The sequence below is a fragment of the Oncorhynchus clarkii genome, chromosome 4, assembly GCF_045791955.1.
Source record: "Oncorhynchus clarkii lewisi isolate Uvic-CL-2024 chromosome 4, UVic_Ocla_1.0, whole genome shotgun sequence".
NCBI lineage: Eukaryota > Metazoa > Chordata > Actinopteri > Salmoniformes > Salmonidae > Oncorhynchus > Oncorhynchus clarkii.
The window spans coordinates 3,782,870-3,807,744 of record NC_092150.1 but is presented as its reverse complement, the minus strand read 5'-3'; the positions used below and the strand labels follow the sequence as shown (position 1 = coordinate 3,807,744).

The 24,875-nt window shown below is 43.5% G+C and overlaps 2 protein-coding genes and 1 pseudogene across 6 annotated transcripts in view; 1 reads left to right on the top strand and 2 right to left on the bottom strand.

Annotated features, from left to right (window-relative positions):
• Positions 1-24,875, bottom strand: part of LOC139406328 (E3 ubiquitin-protein ligase TRIM47-like) — a 128,435-nt pseudogene that overhangs the window by 74,996 nt on the left and 28,564 nt on the right.
• The window catches only part of LOC139406317 (E3 ubiquitin/ISG15 ligase TRIM25-like), a 77,488-nt gene that overhangs the window by 36,648 nt on the left and 15,965 nt on the right, over positions 1-24,875 (top strand). The gene's annotated exons all lie outside the window — the stretch shown is intronic.
• Positions 934-22,953, bottom strand: LOC139406315 (tripartite motif-containing protein 16-like). 4 transcript variants are annotated; one of them, XR_011633978.1, is made up of 7 exons: positions 22,247-22,953; positions 21,717-21,812; positions 9,293-9,526; positions 3,463-3,622; positions 3,278-3,337; positions 1,775-3,046; positions 934-1,651 (listed from the first exon to the last, which is right to left on the bottom strand). XR_011633978.1 is itself a non-coding variant. In XM_071148808.1 (6 exons), the coding sequence occupies exons 1-6, from the start codon at positions 22,841-22,843 to the stop codon at positions 2,523-2,525; spliced, it is 1,671 nt and encodes a 556-aa protein (XP_071004909.1). In that variant the 5' UTR covers positions 22,844-22,953; the 3' UTR covers positions 934-2,522. The 4 variants fall into 4 exon arrangements, 1 of the variants encoding a protein (XP_071004909.1); XR_011633979.1 differs by having other exon boundaries at positions 934-2,271; positions 2,457-3,046; XR_011633980.1 differs by having other exon boundaries at positions 934-1,713; positions 2,457-3,046.

Below are 24,875 nucleotides of genomic sequence, written 5' to 3'. Positions count from 1 at the left end.
TTGTGCAGTCAGATGATGAGGCCCTCATCAATACAGATACTGTATGTAGAACCATAGTAAAGACCAGTATGGACTATCAATACAGATACTGTATGTAGAACCATAGTAAAGACCAGTATGGACTATCAATACAGGTACTGTATGTAGAACCATAGTAAAGACCAGTATGGACTATCAATACAAGTACTATATGTAGTACCATAGTAAAGACCAGTATGGACTATCAATACAGGTACTGTATGTAGAACCATAGTAAAGACCAGTATGGACTATCAATACAGATACTGTATATAGAACCATAGTAAAGACCAGTATGGACTATCAGTACAGGTACTGTATGTAGAACCATAGTAAAGACCAGTATGGACTATCAATACAGGTACTGTATGTAGAACCATAGTAAAGACCAGTATGGACTATCAATACAGGTACTGTATGTAGAACCATAGTAAAGACCAGTATGGACTATCAATACAGATACTGTATGTAGAACCATAGTAAAGACCAGTATGGACTATCAATACAAAGTGACCATTTAGAATGAGGCCCAGTTCAATGAGAGGAAGTCTTAACAGAACTGGGGGATGACAGACAGGAAGTGGGGGGGTGGAGATCTAATATATTGTTGATAATGATATTGTAATAAATCTACACCCTGTTCCCTACGTAGAACACTACTTTAGACCTGGTAAGATGCACCGTAGTGCACTACGTAGGGAATAGGGAACCATTTGGAACAGAGACAGTAATTCCCCTGAACATCTTCCTCTTCCTCATCTGGTTTCTTGAACAGCCCTTCACTCCTCCCCTCTTCCTCCCCTCCTCCCTTTTCATTCTATTCTATCAGCCACACCACTAGCTCACCTCCACACAATACATTTACAAGTTAAAGACACACCTTGGAATAAATAACAAAGGAAAACTATTACTAGATGAAGTTGAGTGTTTTTTATTATTTCCCATCACCATAAATCATATTTAATCACTGAACAGTAGCAGACCTAACTTCATCTGTTCCTGACTCTGGATAGTGGATTAAAAAGACCATCAATCTCCAATGATATTAAAGTACTATTCTGAACATTACTGATATACTGAGTGGCAAGTCAAGATATCTGCTGGTTTTATTGTTTGGTCAACAGCACCACCTGCTGGACAGGTTTAATGTTGCTGGACTGAGCAGTATGGGAGGATGAAAGATGACACATTTAGGGCCGGTTTCCTGGACATCTACATTGAACATACTGTTTAGTCCAGGACTAGGATTCATCTGTGTCTGGGAAACCAGAACATATCGTTTAGTAGAAAGTAAGTGATACCAGCTTGTAGTGGGCTGACTAGTCCTGAATTGTCCTTTAGTTCCTGGACCATTTTCCATGCAGCTCCAGGTGACAGAGAACACATCAATTAGGACCGAGCCAACAAGCTGATCAATGATACTGAGGAGAATTACATAGAGACAGAGAACCAACTGAGAAAACATATCAATGGTTCTGAAGGACAACCAATATACATCAACACCAGACATCATGATTCATGGAAATGTACAAGATTAAAACATTGTCTTGAATTTTAATTAATAACAAATCAGTTTACAGTTTAACCAGCTCAGCTATAGACTACACCAGCATGACTAGTATCTATGTGGACCCTACTACAGTTTAACCAGCTCAGCTATAGACAACACCAGCATGACTAGTATCTATGTGGATCCTACTACAGTTTAACCAGCTCAGCTATAGACTACACCAGCATGACTAGTATCTATGTGGACCCTACTACAGTTTAACCAGCTCAGCTATAGACTACACCAGCATGACTAGTATCTATGTGGACCCTACTACAGTTTAACCAGCTCAGCTATAGACTACACCAGCATGACTAGTATCTATGTGGACCCTACTACAGTTTAACCAGCTCAGCTATAGACTACACCAGCATGACTAGTATCTATGTGGACCCTACTACAGTTTAACCAGCTCAGCTATAGACTACACCAGCATGACTAGTATCTATGTGGACCCTACTACAGTTTAACCAGCTCAGCTATAGACTACACCAGCATGACTAGTATCTATGTGGACCCTACTACAGTTTAACCAGCTCAGCTATAGACTACACCAGCATGACTAGTATCTATGTGGACCCTACTACAGTTTAACCAGCTCAGCTATAGACTACACCAGCATGACTAGTATCTATGTGGACCCTACTACAGTTTAACCAGCTCAGCTATAGACTACACCAGCATGACTAGTATCTATGTGGACCCTACTACAGTCTAACCAGCTCAGCTATAGACTACACCAGCATGACTAGTATCTATGTGGACCCTACTACAGTTTAACCAGCTCAGCTATAGACTACACCAACATGACTAGTATCTATGTGGACCCTACTACAGTTTAACCAGCTCAGCTATAGACTACACCAGCATGACTAGTATCTATGTGGACCCTACTACAGTTTAACCAGCTCAGCTATAGACTACACCAGCATGACTAGTATCTATGTGGACCCTACTACAGTTTAACCAGCTCAGCAGTATAATTATAATTATAGAGACCAAACCCAGGATAGAGGGGCTGAGTGAATGTGGTCTGGACTCTGTGGAGGAGGGTCACTGTGTCAGAGACACTGTAGAAGGACAGAGTACCTGCCTTGTGATCCAGGTACACTCCTACTCTGGAGGACTGAGGGCCTGATACTTTAGTCTCAACATTATTGTGTCTGAACCAATAACCACCTCTAGAGTAATGTAAACTCCAGGACTTGTTATTGAGTCCAAATCTACCATCATTACCTCTCTCTGTTCTGCTGATGTCTTTATATGAGACTGCAGTAACAACATCACCAGTCCACTCCACCTCCCAGTAACAGCGTCCAGACAGACCCTCTCTACACAGAACCTGACAGTAGTTGGTGAATCTGTCTGGATGGTCAGGATATGGTTGGACTTGGCCTGTACGTGTCACCTTTCTGTTCCTTTCAGACAGAGAGAGGCGTGTGTGTGCTGTGTTTGGGTCCAGTGTGAGCTGACAGGAATCTGGGAGAAGAGCAGAGACCAATGAGGGGAGTCAGAACAATAAGTTAAGTCAGATACTGTATCTACCCTGTCTTTGATTAGAGCACAGCAGAGATCAAATCAGAGAAATATGAGGAGTCAGATAGATACCCAGTCTTTGATTAGATCTACTATTGCTATATATTTCTAGAGGGATTGTTAGGAGTGTCAGTAAAAAGAGACTGTTAGTTACTTCACAATAAAGAGACTCACATTGTAACAACTGTTCTCTGGTCTTGGGCTCTGGAGGCAGTACAACATCCACTATATTCACTACAGACACACAAACACATTGACAGAGAGAGGGAATGTTATCATCAGACCATATTCCACATGTATATGACTAGTAGGGAACTTTCAATGGTCTAAAGTTGATGTTCTTATTGTTTTCAACACACCTGTAGTGGAGATCTTGGTCCATTCTCCTTTAAGGAAGTCTTCTAGTTTCTCTCTCAGTTCAGACACAGTCTTACTCACATCTCCAAAGTACTGAAGAGGACGGACAACGATGCTGGGTAAGTCTGAAGATGCTCTGATACTGGAGAGAGACTGATACCTCTGGAGAGAGAGAGAGAGAGAGAGAGAGACTGATACCTCTGGAGAGAGAGAGAGAGAGAGACTGATAACTCTGGAGAGAGAGAGAGAGAGAGAGAGAGACTGATAACTCTGGAGAGAGAGAGAGAGAGAGACTGATAACTCTGGAGAGAGAGAGAGAGAGAGAGACTGATAACTCTGGAGAGAGAGAGAGAGAGAGAGAGAGACTGATAACTCTGGAGAGAGAGAGAGAGAGAGAGACTGATAACTCTGGAGAGAGAGAGAGAGAGAGAGAGAGAGAGAGACTGATAACTCTGGACAGAGAGAGAGAGAGAGAGAGAGAGACTGATAACTCTGGAGAGAGAGAGAGAGAGAATGTGGGACAAACATCCAATTGAAGCCCTACATGCAGAATTCTGTCGGAAAATTCTACAAGTCCAGAGAAATACACCAACTAATGCATGTAGGGCAGAATTGGGCCGTTTTCCAGTAATAATGAAAATACAGAAAAGATCATTAAAATTTTGGCTACATCTAAATTCAAGTCCAAATTCGAGTCTGCAATTTAAAGCACTTCAAGCCCAAGAGCTGAGCCCAGAAACGAGCCCTCTCAGTCAGATGGTGTTGGACCTCACCAACCAAGCTGACGCCAGCACTGCTTCAAAAGAAAGAATTCCAATAAGCAAAATCATGAACCAATCAAAGGAATCATATTTACAATACTGGAAAAACGAAACAAAATCCCAAAGCCGACTAAATTGCTATCTGACCCTAAACAGAGAATATGAATTGGCTGATTATCTCTACTCTGTCAGAGATACGAAGCAGAGACAGATCCTTACCAAGTACAGGCTGAGTGACCACCGATTGGCAATAGAAACCGGCAGACATAAAAAGACATGGCTACCCAAAGAGGAGCGTGTATGTGGTCACTGCATGACAGGGGAGGTAGAGACAGAGATGCACTTTCTCCTTTACTGTGATAAATATTCCTCACAAAGAGATTCATTATTCACAGAAATGACTACATATATTCCAAATTTTTACAAATTGAACCCAGAGGAAAAACTAAGAATACTCATGGGCGAAGGAACAATGGCTCCTCTTGCAGCCAAATATGTATTTTCCTGCCATAGCCTGAGGGACACTGAATAATAACATCTGCATAGTAAACAGTAACTTACTTATTATTACTATTATTGTTATTACTATAATTATTAATGTTTACTGTAGACTGTTACCATTTTATTGTATTTATTTTTGTATTATTATTTACTACCATTTTATATTATTATTTGCTATCATTTACAATTTTGTTACAATGTATATTGTATACATTGTTGCTTTGGCAATATTGACACAATGTTTTTCATGCCAATAAAGCAGCTTGAATTTGAATTTGAATTTGAGAGACTGATAACTCTGGAGAGAGAGAGAGGGACGGACAGAGAGAGAGAAGGACGGACAGAGAGAAAGAGGGACGGACAGAGAGAGAGAGAGGGACGGACAGAGAGAGAGAGAGGGACGGAAAGAGAGAGAGAGAGGGACGGAAAGAGAGAGAGAGACGGACAGAGAGAGAGAGAGAGGGACGGACAGAAAGAGAGAGAGAGAGGGACGGACAGAGAGAGAGATAGACGGACAGAGAGAGAGAGAGAGAGAGGGACGGACAGAGAGAGAGAGAGAGAGGGACGGACAGAGAGAGAGAGAGAGAGGGACGGACAAAGAGAGAGAGAGAGGGACGGACAGAAGGAGAGAGAGACGGACGGACAGAGAGAGAGGGACGGACAGAGAGAGAGAGGGACGGACAGAGAGAGAGAGGGACGGACAGAGAGAGAGAGGGACGGACAGAGAGAGAGAGGGACAGAGAGAGAGAGGGGCGGACAGAGAGAGACGGACAGAGAGAGAGGCGCGGACAGAAAGAGAGAGAAGGACGGACAGAGAGAGAGAAGGACGGACAGAGAGAGAGAGGGACGGACAGAGAGAGAGAGGGGCGGACAGAGAGAGAGAGGGGCGGACAGAGAGAGAGAGGGACGGACAGAGAGAGAGAGGGACGGACAGAGAGAGAGAGGGACGGACAGAGAGAGAGAGGGACGGACAGAGAGAGAGAGAGAGGGACGGACAGAGAGAGAGAGAGGGACGGACAGAGAGAGAGAGAGGGACGGACAGAGAGAGAGAGAGGGACGGACAGAGAGAGAGAGGGACAGACAGAGAGAGAGAGGGGCGGACAGAGAGAGAGAGGGGCGGACAGAGAGAGAGAGGGACAGAAAGAGAGAGGGACGGACATAGAGAGAGGGGCAGACAGAAAGAGAGAGGGACGGACAGAGAGAGAGAGAGAGGGACAGACAGAGAGAGAGAGGGGCGGACAGAGAGGGAGGGGCGGACAGAGAGAGAGGGGCGGACAGAGAGAGACAGGGACGGATAGAGAGAGAGAGGGGCGGACAGAGAGAGAGAGGGACGGATAGAGAGAGAGAGGGACGGACAGAGAGAGAGAGGGACGGACAGAGAGAGAGAGGGACGGACAGAGAGAGAGAGGGACGGACAGAGAGAGAGGGACGGATAGAGAGAGAGAGGGGCGGACAGAGAGAGAGAGGGACGGGTAGAGAGAGAGAGGGACGGACAGAGAGAGAGAGGGACGGACAGAGAGAGAGGGACGGATAGAGAGAGAGAGGGACGGACAGAGAGAGAGAGAGGGGGACGGACAGAGAGAGAGGGACGGATAGAGAGAGAGAGGGACGGATAGAGAGAGAGAGGGACGGACAGAGAGAGAGGGACGGATAGAGAGAGAGGGACAGACAGAGAGAGAGGGGCGGACAGAGAGAGAGGGACGGAGAGAGAGAGAGGGACGGACAGAGAGAGAGGGGCGGACAGAGAGAGAGAGGGGACGGACAGAGAGAGGGAGAGGGACGGACAGAGAGAGGGAGAGGGACGGACAGAGAGATAGAGAGGGGCGGACAGAGAGAGAGAGGGGCGGACAGAGAGAGAGAGGGGCGGACAGAGAGAGAGGGACGGACAGAGAGAGAGAGGGAAGGACAGAGAGAGAGGGGCAGACAGAAAGAGAGAGGGACGGACAGAGAGAGAGAGAGAGGGACAGACAGAGAGAGAGAGGGACGGATAGAGAGAGAGAGGGGCGGACAGAGAGAGAGGGGCGGACAGAGAGAGAGGGGCGGACAGAGAGAGACAGGGACGGATAGAGAGAGAGAGGGGCGGACAGAGAGAGAGGGGCGGACAGAGAGAGAGAGAGGGATGGATAGAGAGAGAGGGACGGACAGAGAGAGAGGGGCGGACAGAGAGAGAGAGGGGACGGACAGAGAGAGGGAGAGGGACGGACAGAGAGAGAGTGGGGCGGACAGAGAGAGAGAGGGGCGGACAGAGAGAGAGGGACGGACAGAGAGAGAGAGGGAAGGACAGAGAGAGAGGGGCAGACAGAAAGAGAGAGGGACGGACAGAAAGAGAGAGAGAGGGACAGACAGAGAGAGAGAGGGACGGATAGAGAGAGAGAGGGGCGGACAGAGAGAGAGGGGCGGACAGAGAGAGAGGGGCGGACAGAGAGAGACAGGGACGGATAGAGAGAGAGAGGGGCGGACAGAGAGAGAGGGGCGGACAGAGAGAGAGAGAGGGATGGATAGAGAGAGAGGGACGGACAGAGAGAGAGAGGGACGGACAGAGAGAGAGGGGCGGACAGAGAGAGAGGGACGGATAGAGAGAGAGAGGGGCGGACAGAGAGAGAGAGGGACGGACAGAGAGAGAGAGGGACGGACAGAGAGAGAGAGGGACGGACAGAGAGAGAGGGACGGATAGAGAGAGAGAGGGACGGACAGAGAGAGAGAGAGGGGGACGGACAGAGAGAGAGGGACGGATAGAGAGAGAGAGGGACGGACAGAGAGAGAGAGGGACGGACAGAGAGAGAGGGACGGATAGAGAGAGAGGGACGGACAGAGAGAGAGAGGGACGGACAGAGAGAGAGGGACGGATAGAGAGAGAGAGGGACGGACAGAGAGAGAGGGGCGGACAGAGAGAGAGAGGGACAGAAAGAGAGAGGGGCGGACAGAGAGAGAGAGGGACGGACAGAGAGAGGGACGGAGAGAGAGAGGGACGGAGAGAGAGAGGGAGAGAGAGACGGGGACGGACAGAGAGAGAGAGGGAGAGAGGGACAGAGAGAGAGGGAGGGACGGACAGAGAGAGAGAGAGGGACGGACAGAGAGAGAGAGAGCGAGAAGGGGAGGGACAGAGAGAGAGAGGGAGAGAGGGACAGAGAGAGAGAGAGGGACGGACAGAGAGAGAGAGGGACGGACAGAGAGAGAGAGGGACGGACAGAGAGAGAGAGAGGGACGGACAGAGAGAGAGAGGGACGGACAGAGAGAGAGAGAGAGGGACGGACAGAGAGAGAGAGGGACGGACAGAGAGAGAGAGAGAGGGACGGACAGAGAGAGAGAGAGGGACGGACAGAGAGAGAGAGAGAGGGACGGACAGAGAGAGAGAGGGACGGACAGAGAGAGAGAGAGAGGGACGGACAGAGAGAGAGAGGGACGGACAGAGAGAGAGAGAGAGGGACGGACAGAGAGAGAGAGAGGGACGGACAGAGAGAGAGAGAGAGGGACGGACAGAGAGAGAGAGGGACGGACAGAGAGAGAGAGAGAGGGACGGACAGAGAGAGAGAGGGACGGACAGAGAGAGAGAGAGGGACGGACAGAGAGAGAGATGGCAGACATGGCTCTCAAGAGAAGACAGGCTATGTGCTCACTGCCCACAAAATGAGGTGGAAACTGAGCTGCACTTCCTAACCTCCTGCCCAATGTATGACCATATTAGAGAGACATTCAGATTACACAAGATCCACAAAGAATTCGAAAACAAATCCAAATTTGAAAAACTCTCATATCTACTGGGTGAAATTCCACAGTGTTCCATCACAGCAGCAAGATTTGTGACCTGTTGCCACGAGAAAAGGGCAACCAGTGAAGAACAAACACCACTGTAAATACAACCCATATTTATGCTTATTTATTTTATCTTGTGTCCTTTAACCATTTGTACATTGTTAAAACACTGTATATATATATAATATGACATTTGTAATGTCTTGATTGTTTTGAAACTTCTCTATGTGTAATGTTTACTGTTAATTTTTATTGTTTATTTCACTTTATATATTATCTACCTCACTTGCTTTGGCAATGTTAACACATGTTTCCCATGCCAATAAAGCCCTTGAATTGAATTGAATTGAGATAGAGAGGGACGGACAGAGAGAGAGAGAGGGACGGACAGAGAGAGAGAGAGAGAGAGGGACGGACAGAGAGAGAGAGAGAGGGACGGACAGACAGAGAGAGAGAGGGACGGACAGAGAGAGAGAGAGAGGGACGGACAGAGAGAGAGAGAGAGGGACGGACATAGAGAGAGAGAGAGGGACGGACAGAGAGAGAGAGAGAGGGACGGACAGAGAGAGAGAGAGAGGGACGGACAGAGAGAGAGAGAGAGGGACGGACATAGAGAGAGAGAGAGAGAGAGGGACAGAGAGAGAGAGAGAGAGAGGGACGGACAGAGAGAGAGAGAGAGGGACGGACAGAGAGAGAGAGAGGGACGGACAGACAGAGAGAGAGGGACGGACAGAGAGACAGGACAACATAATGATTGAGATGAATAGTTTCACATGAAGTTAATTTCATATCACATGTAACAAGACAGTTTAGTTACCTGGAGGAAATGGATTTGATCCTCTGTGTGTGAGAGCTCCTCCAGCTCAGTGCTTCTCTTCCTCAGCTCAGCTATCTCCTGCTTCAGTTGCTCCAGGAGTCCTTCAGCTTGACTCACTTGAGCCTTCTCTTGGGCTCTGATCAGCTCCTTCACCTCAGAGCTCCTTCTCTCAATGGAGCGGATCAGCTCAGTAAAGATCTGATCACTGTCCTCCACTGCTGACTGTGCAGAGCGCTGGAGAGAGAGAGAGAGAGAGAGAGAGAGAGAGAGAGAGACAGAGAGAGAGACAGATAGAGAGACAGAGAGAGACAGAGAGAGACAGAGAGAGACAGAGAGACAGAGAGAGAGAGAGAGAGACAGAGAGAGACAGAGAGAGAGAGAGACACACAGAGACAGAGAGAGAGAGAGAGACATAGAGACATAGAGACAGAGAGAGAGAGAGAGAGAGAGAGAGAGAGAGAGAGAGGGAGAGAGACAGATACAGAGACAGAGAGAGAGAGAGAGAGAGAGACATAGAGACATAGAGACAGAGAGAGAGAGAGAGAGAGAGGGAGAGAGACAGATACAGAGACAGAGACATTACAGAGACAGAGAGAGAGAGAGATGGCAGACATGGCTCTCAAGAGAAGACAGGCTATGTGCTCACTGCCCACAAAATGAGGTGGAAACTGAGCTGCACTTCCTAACCTCCTGCCCAATGTATGACCATATTAGAGAGACATATTTCCCTCAGATTACACAGATCCACAAAGAATTCGAAAACAAATCCAATTTTGAAAAACTCCCATATCTACTGGGTGAAATTCCACAGTGTGCCATCACAGCAGCAAGATTTGTGACCTGTTGCCACGAGAAAAGGGCAACCAGTGAAGAACAAACACCATTGTAAATACAACCCATATTTATGCTTATTTATTTTATCTTGTGTCCTTTAACCATTTGTACATTGTTAAAACACTGTATATATATATATAATATGACATTTGTAATGTCTTTACTGTTTTGAAACCTCTGTATGTGTAATGTTTACTGTTCATTTGTGTTGTTTTTCACTTTATATATTCACTTTGTATGTTGTCTACCTCACTTGCTTTGGCAATGTTAACACATGTTTCCCATGCCAATAAAGCCCTTGAATTGAATTGAATTGAGTTGAGAGACACAGAGACAGAGAGAGAGGGAGAGAGACAGAGACAGAGACAGAGAGACAGAGAGGGACAGAGAGGGAGAGAGAGACAGAGAGACAGATACAGAGAGAGAGAGAGAGACAGAGAGAGAGAGAGAGAGAGAGAGAGAGAGAAAGAAAGAGTTCCGGAGTTCCAAATTGAGCAGCTGCTGAAAAATGAGCTCCTGTATATATTGAGATTTAAATGGTTTTTTAGAGTGAAGTACATCGAAAAAATCAAAAGAAAACTGCAAGACTCAATAGAAGACAATACAAGCAACAAACCAAAAAGACAGGATTTCGAAAAAGTAACTATATTTCATAAAATTATACAGTTATCTTAGCTAGCTGAATTGTTAGCTGAATTGTTTACATGTTGCTAAGCAGTTGCTAGGGACTCTCCTGGAAGAAGCTAGCTAGCTTACAAAGAATAACAAAAAAAATATCTAGTTAACAGAAGAAAGGAAGACAAAATAAGGACAAAATAAGGACAGAAGAAAAAAGAAAAGAAAAAAGGACAACAAAGTGAAACAGTCCTCTGAAGAAACAAGAGAGCATTATACAAGAAACAGCACTTCTATTGCAACATTGTAGCCAACATCACCAGCGTTGCTATGGAAATTGTTTACCCACCAGACATCCAAACAGAGAAAGCTAAGAAAAGTTTCAAAGGTTTGTTGATGGGACAGAACCATGAATGCCTGTTTGCAGATCTTACCAGTTACAAAACAAGAGCAAATTTAATTTTTAATACCAATCGAGGGAACATATGGAAAAAGGTTATTTGCAACCATTTCCCTTTCTCAAAAAAGAGGGGCATCAGCCAAGGATGTCAGATCAGCATTTTTGAAGAAGCTGACCAGAGCAACACATATCAAACAGTAAACTTATATAATAATGGAACTGTATTGATACAAGGCAATGATTCAAGCCTCCAGGCTTTTGAGAATAGGTTTGCTACCCTAAAAGAAGACGCTGACATCATCTCAGAAAATGAGGAAAAAGTCAAGGAGGGAGATGGAGAAAAGCAGACCCCAATGGTCTCTGTGACCCAGCAGGAAGCCCTCAACGTCCCTTTACCTACCTCACCTGCAGCAGACAGAGTCAAGGACATGACAATTTCAATAAGAACACCTGCTATGCAACGTTTCCACAACACCCTCTCTCTAGTCGAAGCAGAGGTCATAGAACTCAGAGAGAAGAAGCTTCAAGAGGAGGACACTGTCCAGAAACTCAAAGAAGAGATGAAACAGTTCAGGGAGGAGAGCAGAGCATCCATAGCTAAATTAGAAAGCAGAATGGACAAGCTGAGTCAGACAAATGATGACCTCAGAGACCATCTGAGCACAACTAGAAAGGAGCTCGAACAAAAAGAGAGGTACATTGACACCCTCAACCGGCAGAGAGTCATTGTGTCCTCTGCATCTAGAAAACATGTCCACCAGCTTGGTACAACACAAGCAGAACCTGAGACCAGCATGGCCTCCACTACACAGCCGGATGACACTGCACCAGCCTACCAGTCTGCTCCAGCCCAGGTCAACCTACCAGCCTCTCAGTCTGCTCCAGCCCAGGTCAACCTACCAGCCTCCCAGTCTGCTCCAGCCCAGGTCAGAATACCAGCCTCCCAGTCTGCTCCAGCCCAGGTTAACCTACCAGCCTCCCAGTCTGCTCCAGCCCAGGTCAACCTACCAGCCTCCCAGTCTGCTCCAGCCCAGGTCAGAATACCAGCCTCCCAGTCTGCTCCAGCCCAGGTTAACCTACCAGCCTCCCAGTCTGCTCCAGCCCAGGTCAACCTACCAGCCTCCCAGTCTGCTCCAGCCCAGGTCAGAATACCAGCCTCCCAGTCTGCTCCAGCCCAGGTTAACCTACCAGCCTCCCAGTCTGCTCCAGCCCAGGTCAGAATACCAGCCTCCCAGTCTGCTCCACCCAGACAATCACCCACAACTGCAATTCTAATTGATTCAAATGGGAAGTTCTTAGTCCAGGAAAGATTATTCCCTAGACACCAGGTGTATAAGTTCTGGTGTCCTACAACTGAGAGTGCAATGCAGCTACTCAGTCAGACCAGGATTGACACCCCTGACAACATCATCATCCACACTGGCACAAACGACCTTCATGCCAAAGGTGAAAATGTATCTGGGGCAGTGAGAAGAGTGGCAGAACGGGCACAGGCTATGTTCCCAACAACCAATATAGTTGTGTCCACCCTCCTACCAAGAAAAGACTTCCCAGAAAAGTTGATCGACAAAATAAATCAACAGATCACTGTGGACTGTGCCTCACTGCTCAACGTCAGAACGGCTCACCACCCCACTCTGACATGTCAACACTTATATGATAATATACATCTTGATCAGGACAGTATCAGAACCTTTGCCAAGGACCTAAAAGATGCAACACTTGGCAGGGACCCACACACCCATCACCCCAGCAACAAAGGTCCCACGCCCCACCTTCTGAAACAACAGTACCTCCACCATCCCGAGGAGAAAAGAGCCAGACATGGCTTATTACAGCACAGCTCTACTAGACCAGGCCCAACACAGCACAGCTCTACTAGACCAGGCCCAACACAGCACAGCTCTACTAGACCCGGCCCATCACAACACAGCTCTACTAGACCTGGCCCATCACAACAAAGCTCTACTAGACCTGGCCCATCACAACACAGCTCTACTAGACCTGGCCCATCACAACACAGCTCTACTAGACCTGGCCCATCACAACAAAGCTCTACTAGACCCGGCCCATCACAACACAGCTCTACTAGACCCGGCCCATCACAACACAGCTCTACTAGACCCGGCCCATCACAACGCAGCTCTACTAGACCCGGCCCATCACAACACAGCTCTACTAGACCTGTCCCATCACAACACAGCTCTACTAGACCCAGCCCATCACAACACAGCTCTGACCACTACTCCAGGGTCGGTCAGAACACTGCCCTTCAGGGAAGTAGACCACATGATGCAGTCCACACCATGTATCAATTAGATCGTCAGCCTACATATGCTGAGGTAACCTCTGGCAGAAGACCCCTAGAACAATCAGAGATAGGAGAGGTGCGCCAACTACTGCAACTAATATGCAGACTACTGAGCTAGACAGTCCCTTTAATTCACACACGGGCACGCACGCGCACACACACACACACAAACACGCAGGGTTGCAGATTGCACATAACATAAGTACAATGCAATCTTATTCCATTCTTATTCATTTGTTTACAAATATTCCTAAATGTATTGACACCGGTATTATAATAATTATTATATGTAATGGTGTGTGTGTGTGTGTGTGTGTGTGCGCGTGTGTGTGTATGTATGTATGTATGTGTGTATATGTGTATGTGCATGTATGTGTGTATATATATATATATATATATATATATGTATGTGTATGTGTATATATATGTATATATATATGTATGTATGTATGTGTGTGTGTGTGTAAGTATGTGTATGTGTGTGTGTGTATGTATGTATGTATGTATGTGTGTATATGTATGTGTATGTATATATGTATGTGTATGTATATATATATGTATATATATATGTATGTGTATGTATATATGTATGTATATGTGTATATATGTATGTATATATATGTATATGTGTATATGTGTATGTATATATATGTATATATACATATTTTATTTTTTTTGTTTTTTTCGATGTACTTTACTCAAACCAGTGAATATCACTTATTATAAATGAGATCATTAACTATCAGCTCTTGGAATATCCAGGGCCTATACTCTTCACATTTTGGTTATAAAACAACTAATCCAGAATTGATTAAAAACATCAAGGGACAGGACATCATAATCCTACTGGAAACATGGTGTCGTGGAGACATAGATACTCAGTGTCCCTCAGGCTATAGAGAAAGTTTACTACCATCAATCAAACATAAAAATGTTAAACGGGGCCGAGACTCAGGTGGAATCATCATTTGGCATAAGCAGGACTTAGCACTGAATGAAATGAAAAAAGGTACCACTCACATTTGGCTAAAACTTAACAAAGGTACAATCTATTGTGACAATGATGTATACATATGTGCAGCTTATGCTCCTCCTTCAGATTCATCATATTTTGATGATCAGTTTTTTGACAATCTCCAGACAGAAATCATTACATTTCAGGCGCAGGGTAAAGTGCTTCTTTGTGGAGATTTCAATGCAAGAACAGGTTCTGAGCCTGACTACACTGATGCGGGAGGTAACCACCACATATTTGGACACCCCTCCTTGTACAGTAGCCCTATTATAAATAATAGAAACAGTCCTGACCAAATACTGAACAAAAATGGAAAAGAGTTAGTACATCTCTGTCGAGCCTTAGGCCTGTACATGCTTAATGGTAGAATCAGAGGGGACTCTTTAGGTCAGTTTACTTACTGCTCAGCTCTTGGGACAAGTGTAGTCGATTATGCCATCACTGACATTGACCCCTCCTCCATTAGTGCATTCACTGTCAGACCACAGACACCATTGTCAGATCACAGTCAGATCAACGTGTTTCTGAAGAAATTAACCGGCAATATTCATTCAAAAAAACAGCCCAATAAACTTTACAACATAAACCAATCGTTCAGATGGGCTCCAAACAGTGCAGAGGCATTCATTGAAACATTGAACTCAAATGAAATGATGAACTCTATACAGTTTTTCAATAACTCACAGTACCAAAACAATAAAGATGGTGTCAATTCAGCTACCCAAAACATCAACTGCATATTCCAAAAAGCAGCATCGAAAGCAAATTTGAGAAAACCAAAGCAATGCAACATCAGAAGCAAAAATCAAAATGTTTCTGACAAATGGTTTGATAATGAATGTAAAACAATTAGAAAACACCTAAGACAAATGTCAAACAAAAAACATAAGCAGCAAAACAACCCAGAGCTACGATATGAATACTTTGAAACTCTGAAACAGTATAAACAAACACTGAAATGCAAGAAATGGAATTATACCAACAAGACACTTGATGAAATTGAAAACGCAATTGACCAAAATCAGTTCTGGGACATGTGGAACAATTTAAGCACAACAAAGCCACAAGAATTAGCCATACAAGATGTAGGAATTTGGAAAACTTACTTTGATAATCTATACAAAAACATCCCACAAAAAGACTTAAACCAGAACCAATTAGAAATTAAAGAAAAATTGAACATCCTGGAATCAGTCATTAAAAACAACCAAAATCCATTAGATTACCCAATAACCCAACAAGAACTAAATGAAAAGCTAAAATCTATTCAATCAAAAAAGGCTTGTGGTGTAGACAACATCAGAAATGAAATGCTGAAAAACAGCACACCTGAGTTGCAAAATGCTGTGCTTAAATTGTTCAACATGGTTTTAACTTCTGGCTGCTTCCCTGATGTCTGGAACCAGGGGCTCATCTCCCCTATCCACAAAAGTGGAGACAAATCAGACCCCAATAATTACAGGGGAATTTGCGTCAACAGTAACTTGGGAAAGATTTTCTGTAGCATTTTGAATTCAAGAATTCAAACCTTTCTTCAAGAAAAAAATGTAATAAGTAAATGTCAAATTGGCTTTCTCCCTAACCATCGCACTACTGACCATATATACACCTTACACACACTAATTAATAAACACGTCCACCAAAAAAAAGAGGGCAAAATCTTTGCTTGCTTTATTGACTTTAAAAAAGCATTTGATTCGATTTGGCACGAAGGGCTATTCTACAAAATTCTACAAAGTGGGCTTGGTGGTAAGGTGTATGACTTAATAAAATGTATGTACACAGAAAATAAGTGTGCAATAAAAATCAAAAACCAAAGAACAGAATTTTTTTCACAATGTCGAGGTGTGAGACAAGGCTGCAATTTGAGTCCAAATCTTTTCAACATTTATATCAATGAATTAGCAGACATGTTGGACCAATCTCCAGCCCCAGGACTCACACTATTTGACACAGAGGTGAAATACCTGCTATATGCTGATGACTTGGTACTTCTATCACCAACCAAAGAAGGTCTTCAACAAAACATTAATATTCTGGAGCAATATTGCCATAATTGGGCCCTGGCAGTAAATTTCCAAAAAACTAAAATCATGATTTTCCAAAAAAAACCCAGATGTCAGAAACAAAAATGTAAATTCACCCTGAACAACACCTTAATTGAACACACAAAAAATTACACCTACCTTGGTCTGACCATATCTGCATCGGGAAACTTTAATATGGCAGTGAATGCACTCAAAGAAAAAGCCCGCAGAGCAATGTATGCAATAAAAATGAAATTATTCAAAATCAACATCCCAATTAGAATTTGGACTAAAATATTTGACAGTGTAATCCTACCAATAGCACTTTATGGAAGTGAGGTTTGGGGGCCACTCAATAAACTGGATTTTAAAATGTGGGACAAACATCCAATTGAAACCCTACATGCAGAATTCTGTCGGAAAATTCTACAAGTCCAGAGAAATACACCAACTAATGCATGTAGGGCAGAATTGGGCCGTTTTCCAGTAATAATGAAAATACAGAAAAGATCATTAAAATTTTGGCTACATCTAAATTCAAGTCCAAATTCGAGTCTGCAATTTAAAGCACTTCAAGCCCAAGAGCTGAGCCCAGAAACGAGCCCTCTCAGTCAGCTGGTGTTGGACCTCACCAATCAAGCTGACACCAGCACTGCTTCAAAAGAAAGAATTCCAATAAACAAAATCATGAACCAATCAAAGGAATCATACTTACAATACTGGAAAAACGAAACAAAATCCCAAAGCCGACTAAATTGCTATCTGACCCTAAACAGAGAATATGAATTGGCTGATTATCTCTACTCTGTCAGAGATACGAAGCAGAGACAGATCCTTACCAAGTACAGGCTGAGTGACCACCGATTGGCAATAGAAACCGGCAGACATAAAAAGACATGGCTACCCAAAGAAGAGCGTGTATGTGGTCACTGCATGACAGGGGAGGTAGAGACAGAGATGCACTTTCTCCTTTACTGTGATAAATATTCCTCACAAAGAGATTCATTATTCACAGAAATGACTACATATATTCCACATTTTTACAAATTGAACCCAGAGGAAAAACTAAGAATACTCATGGGCGAAGGAGCAATGGCTCCTCTTGCAGCCAAATATGTATTTTCCTGCCATAGCCTGAGGGACACTGAATAATAACATCTGCATAGTAAACAGTAACTTACTTATTATTACTATTATTGTTATTACTATAATTATTCATGTTTACTGTAGACTGTTACCATTTTATTGTATTTATTTTTGTATTATTATTTACTACCATTTTATATTATTATTTGCTATCATTTACAATTTTGTTACAATGTATATTGTATACATTGTTGCTTTGGCAATATTGACACAATGTTTTTCATGCCAATAAAGCAGCTTGAATTTGAATTTGAATTTGAGAGAGGGACAGAGAGAGACAGAGAGAGAGAGAGACAGAGAGAGAGAGAGAGAGAGAGACAGAGACAGTAGGTTCAGTAGCCTCTCTGCACCTCATTGAGTCAGGTCCACCAGGCCTTGTCCTCCCTCCTGGACAGACAGGTACAGAACACCTCTTGGTCCTGCTCTACTCTCCTCCCTCCTGGACAGACAGGTACAGAACACCTCTTGGTCCTGCTCTACTCTCCTCCCTCCTGGACAGACAGGTACAGAACACCTCTTGGTCCTGCTCTACTCTCCTCCCTCCTGGACAGACAGGTACAGAACACCTCTTGGTCCTGCTCTACTCTCCACCCTCCTGGACAGACAGGTACAGAACACCTCTTGGTCCTGCTCTACTCTCCTCCCTCCTGGACAGACAGGTACAGAACACCTCTTGGTCCTGCTCTACTCTCCTCCCTCCTGGACAGACAGGTACAGAACACCTCTTGTCAAATCAAATCAAATGTATTTATATAGCCCTTCGTACATCAGCTGATATCTCAAAGTGCTGTGGCTAGGAAAAACTCCCTAGAAAGGCCAAAACCTAGGAAGAATTGTATATATCATATCATATCATCATTCAGGAAGTCATCCACAACAAGCATATCTTTGGGAGGACGTCCAGTCTCTCTTTTCTGGGAAAGAAAGTTTCTGTCCACCAACATGTCTTCTGTTTTGACATCAATACCGTAGTTCTTGGTAAACTCAGTTCAGCATGATGTATCTAGGAAGTTGTTTGAGTTTTATTTTAGTTTTACTATTGAGAGTTCCCTCTATTTGTGTTTTCACTAGATTCATCATTGGCACGGAAAGAGAGTCCCTGTCTTCCTAACATTGATGTGACCACAACAATTCTCCTCAGATACTCCCTTCTCTCTGCAATATCACCAGCATGGTCAGATGTTCATGTGTTTGAGTCATCTCATGTTTGACTAAGATAAACTAAGATTTCTTCCAATTTTTGCAGCCATTACTGACAAAATAATCAAATGTAATGTTTTTTTACCAAAAACTCTACATGGAAAGCAGAAAGCTGTGATCAATTAAATACAACGTTAACTAGATATTATCTGTGTCATTTATAGCCTGGCACAGATAGTAAAACTACATTAAATACAACGTTAACTAGATATTATCTGTGTCATTTATAGCCTGGCACAGATAGTAAAACTACTGTAGCGACCCGCACAGACAGCTGTGTGTTATGTGTTCGGCTAGTAGGTGGTTGTGTTGTACTTACCAGTTCCCAGTGTTCGCGGGGTCCGACATGCCAATCAACCTGCTATCTGCCAATCACAGGAATGCCTGGGATGTTCTGATGCCGGGCATCCTGGTGGTTGGCGGAGTGGCGTGGAGGGGGCGGGGCATTGGAAGTTAAGGTTCAGCCTTTGTTCTCTCTCTTACGTCTGGGCTTCACAAGAGAAGGTCCCGATTGGCTTGTGGGGTATCTTTCATTTATTTGGCGTGAGCTAAGGCCAAACAGTAGCCTGTGTAAAGTTGCTAATAAACCGTCAATTCGTAACTCAATCCTCTGTCTGGACAATTGTTCCTTTATGATCTAGTCAGGTCATTACACTACATTAAATACAACGTTAACTAGATATCATCGCCACATAACTTATGTCGAATTTAAAAGACACCGTTACCGTTAGTAACGTCTGTTACACTGTAACTTACAGGCAGCCTCACATAAAAACCTATTGGTTAACAAAGCTTTGATTATGACCAAAGTCTATAGTAGTGAAAACTCTCTCTCTCTATTCTAACTTACCACACATTCACATCACTGCCTCGACATGAATGTGTCCTGTCAGAGCCGTTTCCTGTCCGTTAACTGTTAACAGTCTCGAGCCACAGCTTAACCAATGAGCTACAAGGAGGACTGACAGTCACGAGCGGTGCAGCAGCCTCTGCAGCAACAGCCTCCCCCGGGTCCTAGTGCCCGCCCGGTAAGACGGTTAAGATGCGATGGAACGGTTGACGGAGAGAAAATAAATCACAGAGAAAATATATTGACTGATATATTGAATTGTTTAGGGAAGCTTTAGCTTTGGCTTTAATACATTCTGAAAATACTTGAAAACCAAAAGAGAAAAGAATAGTAGCCCTCCTCAGGAACAACAAAACCCTCACAGACCAACTTCTTCTTCTATGATCTAATGGAGTTCCTCAAACCACCTTTAAAAGTGCATGGCGCCACCTACTGTTCTGGAGTGTAATCAATCACGGTTTACACCACTCTAAATCCTCCTACCTAACTCAGTACTTCTGAGAAAATAAAAGAGTCCTACTAACTTCTAATAGACCCTCCCCCATCCCCCAAATCCCTTCCAAACTCTCCCAACCCTGTCCAACCCCAATGACACTTCAATCTTTCCCTCTCTTCAACATCCTTATAACAATATCACAACACATACAAGTCTTGATATTACCTCAACTAACCTATGACCCCGTGCATTGACTCTGTACCGGTTCCCACCTGTATATAGTCTGTTTGTAGTCTCACTATTGTTACTGCTGCTCTTTAATTACTTGTTACTTTTAATTCTTATTCTTATCCATATATATTTTTTTGTTAGTTAGGATCTCATAAGTAAACATTTCACTGTGAGGTAAAAACACCTGTTGTATTCAGCATTTCACTGTAAGGTAAAAACACCTGTTGTATTCAGCATTTCACTGTGAGGTAAAAACACCTGTTGTATTCAGCATTTCACTGTGAGGTAAAAACACCTGTTGTATTCAGCATTTCACTGTAAGGTAAAAACACCTGTTGTATTCAGTATTTCACTGTCAGGTAAAAACACCTGTTGTATTCAGTATTTCACTGTCAGGTAAAAACACCTGTTGTATTCAGCATTTCACTGTCAGGTAAAAACACCTGTTGTATTCAGTATTTCACTGTGAGGTAAAAACACCTGTTGTATTCAGTATTTCACTGCCAGGTAAAAACACCTGTTGTATTCAGCATTTCACTGTCAGGTAAAAACACCTGTTGTATTCAGTATTTCACTGTCAGGTAAAAACACCTGTTGTATTCAGTATTTCACTGTCAGGTAAAAACACCTGTTGTATTCAGCGCATGTGACTAACCCTACACTCATTAAAAACCCACTAACCCATTCCACTACTTTGACCCTATCTGCTCCATCACCATGACAACTAACCTACACTCATTAAAAACCCACTACCACATTCCACTACTTTGACCCTATCTGCTCCTGCACCATGACAACGACCTGGGAGGACGGGACACCACCACTCAACACCCCCTGGAACTCTTCTGAAGTCAAATCTCATATGACCAAATTCTTCTCTGGTTCTGAACTCTTCTCCACACCTTCTACCTCACTGAACTCTCCCTCATTCATTTCCATTTCACCTCCAGGACTCAGTCTGGGGCACGACTCACTCTGTTTGCACTTGAATTATAACATTTGAAATGTCTCTATTCTTTTGAAAATAAATGTTGTTCAATGTTTACTGTTCATTATTATTTCACTTGCTTTGGCATAGTAAAGATATGTTTCCCATGCCAATAAAGACCTTTGAATTGAATTGAGAGAGAGACAGTTCCATATTAATGTCTAGGGGACATGAGTCGTCATGGTTACTCATGGTTATGTGATGAGGCAGCCCAGTCGGTTACATGAACCAGTCTATTCTCTGAAAGGGGTCCAGACAGCCTGTTCCCAACAGTGGGGTCAATGGGATTGGATAGGGGCCCCCCTCTCTCTCTCTCTCTGACTGGAGGAGAGAAGTGAAATGGTGTGTCTCCTCTGGTCAACAATACTCACCTTGAAAGACTCCACAGCCTGTTGGAGCTCCTTCAGCTCCTTCTCTCTCTCCTGGAATCTCTGCTGGACCTTCTGCTGACTCATCCCCAGCTGCCTCTGTGGAGAATCACTCTTCAATGAGCTATCAAGCTTTATTAGTCCAGTAGATCAATAGTATAGTAATGTGACATAGGACCCATAGAGAGGAAGGTCTACAATCCTGAGGAAGTCCCTTTACAATATGATATTATGTTGCTATGTGAATCATTATAGTTTTTATGGTAGGCCTACATGTATCAAGGGGTTGAGACTGAACTTTGGACTCATAAAAGGCCATTCAGAATGATAATAGTGTTTGACTTTAGAAAAATGTGATACATTTGGAGAATCTGGGTTAACATATCTATATACTCAAGGTTTGTGTTCATATTTGTGGATCCATTTCATATTGTATATAATATAATGATCTCATATTCAAACAGATTTAGTTCCTACTGTATCTTAAATTCTTTGTTTATCAGACAGTCACCAACAAGTTGTTCTGGTCTTACCTGTTTCTCAGTCCTCTCTGCTGCAGCTGACACTGTATCATGGCCTTTATGTTCATCCATCACACACAGCAGACAGATACACTGCTGATCGGTACGACAGTAAACCTCCAGCAGTTTGTCATGATGAGAGCAGATCTTCTCCTGTAGTTGTGCCGTGGCCTTGACCAGCTTGTGCTTCTTGAAAGCAGGAGATTCATAGTGAGGTTGGAGGTGAGTCTCACAGTAAGAGGCCAGACACACCAGACAGGACATGAGGGCTTTCTGCTTTCTGGTCCCAGTGCAGAAATCACACGCCACATCTCCAGGTCCAGCATAGCACAGAGCAGGAGGGGTAGCAGCCTGGAGTCCTGTCTTCCTCAGTTTCTCAACCACCTCAGCCAACATGTTATTTTTCCTCAGATTAGGCCTTGGAGTGAAGGTCTCTCTGCACTGAGGACAGCTATAGACCCCTTTCAGATCATCCTGATCCCAGCAGCCCTCAATACAGCTCCTACAGTAACTGTGTCCACAGGGAATAGTGACCGGCTCCTTCAGTAGATCCAGACAGACAGAACAACAGAACTGGTCCTGGTCCAGCAGATCTCCCTGTTGAGCCATTTGGACGGTTGTTCACTCTCACACAGACAGACGACACAGAGACTCAGATCAGTTTCGTTTCCTCAGAAGAGAGTTTGTGGGAAGGGGAGGGACTTCCTGGTTCTGCCAGAGGGCTGGGGTTAGAGGGAGGGAGGGGTTAGAGGAATGGAGGAAGAGAGAGAGAACTGCATGCAATGTTGAGAAGAAGGAGGGAGTGAGAGAGGGAGGGGTTAGAGGAAGGGAGGGAGAGAGAGAAAACTGCAGGCAAAGTTGAGAAGGCCTTAGTTTCTAGGTTAGGACCCTTAATATAGAATAAATTAAATAGAGTGGTTAGAATATATAAAGGGTAACAGTTTCTATGAAGTACATATCTATAATGCTTTTAATGAATGTTGTAAAGTCTTAAACTGATGTGCTGTGATACTAACTATAAGCGTCCATAATAACTCATACGTGGTTGTAAAACTCTACAATGTGTTGTAGATAATTAGCTACAATGGGGGGAGGGGGGACTTGAAATGGATACAATGTACTGTAGGTGAAATGAATACTGTATGTACAGACTGATCATTGAGAATGATGGAACACTTTACATTACAGTGTGTTTATTGGTGTGTAATTGGTCCTGGTGGTACAGTGGTGTAACAGGTACTGTGATGCCTCTTTCCTCCACTGTACCAGCAGCAGTAACCCGAACCAGTAACAAGGCTACTGTCATGGAAAGTGGTACAGGAAATATAAAGGAAGGATTTATACATCTATGATATACTGTATGTAATGATATGTCTTCTAGATGGTGTTCTATACTGTATGTAATGATATGTCTTCTAGATGGTGTTCTATACTGTATGTAATGATATGTCTTCTAGATGGTGTTCTATACTGTATGTAATGATATGTCTCTGTCTTCTAGATGGTGTTCTATACTGTATGTAATGATATGTCTTCTAGATGGTGTTCTATACTGTATGTAATGATATGTCTTCTAGATGGTGTTCTATACTGTATGTAATGATATGTCTTCTAGATTGTGTTCTATACTGTATGTAATGATATGTCTACTAGATGGTGTTCTATACTGTATGTAATTATATGTCTTCTAGATGGTGTTCTATACTGTATGTAATGATATGTCTTCTAGATGGTGTTCTATACTGTATGTAATGTTAAGTCTCTGTCTTCTAGATGGTGTTCTATACTGTATGTAGTGATATGTCTCTGTCTTCTAGATGGTGTTCTATACTGTATGTAATGATATGTCTACTAGATGGTGTTCTATACTGTCTGTAATGATATGTCTCTGTCTTCTAGATGGTGTTCTATACTGTATGTAATGATATGTCTTCTAGATGGTGTTCTATACTGTATGTAATGATATGTCTCTGTCTTCTAGATGGTATTCTATACTGTATGTAATGATATGTCTCTGTCTTCTAGATGGTATTCTATACTGTATGTAATGATATGTCTCTGTCTTCTAGATGGTGTTCTATACTGTATGTAATGATATGTCTTCTAGATGGTATTCTATACTGTATGTAATGATATGTCTCTGTCTTCTAGATGGTGTTCTATACTGTATGTAATGATATGTCTTCTAGATGGTGTTCTATACTGTATGTAATGATATGTCTTCTAGATGGTGTTCTATACTGTATGTAATGATATGTCTTCTAGATGGTGTTCTATACTGTATGTAATGATATGTCTTCTAGATGGTGTTCTATACTGTATGTAATGATATGTCTCCTAGATGGTGTTCTATACTGTATGTAATGATATGTCTTCTAGATGGTGTTCTATACTGTATGTAATGATATGTCTTCTAGATGGTGTTCTATACTGTATGTAATGTTATGTCTCTGTCTTCTAGACATTACTATTCATTCATTTGGCAAAGTGGGTTCGGGGTCCTTCTACAGTGTCTCTGACACAATGACCCTCCTCCACAGAGTCCAGACCACATTCACTCAGCCCCTCTATCCTGGGTTTGGGATTGGATATTGTTTTGGTCTCACTGGTTCTGCTGAGCTGGTTAAACTGTAGTAGGGTC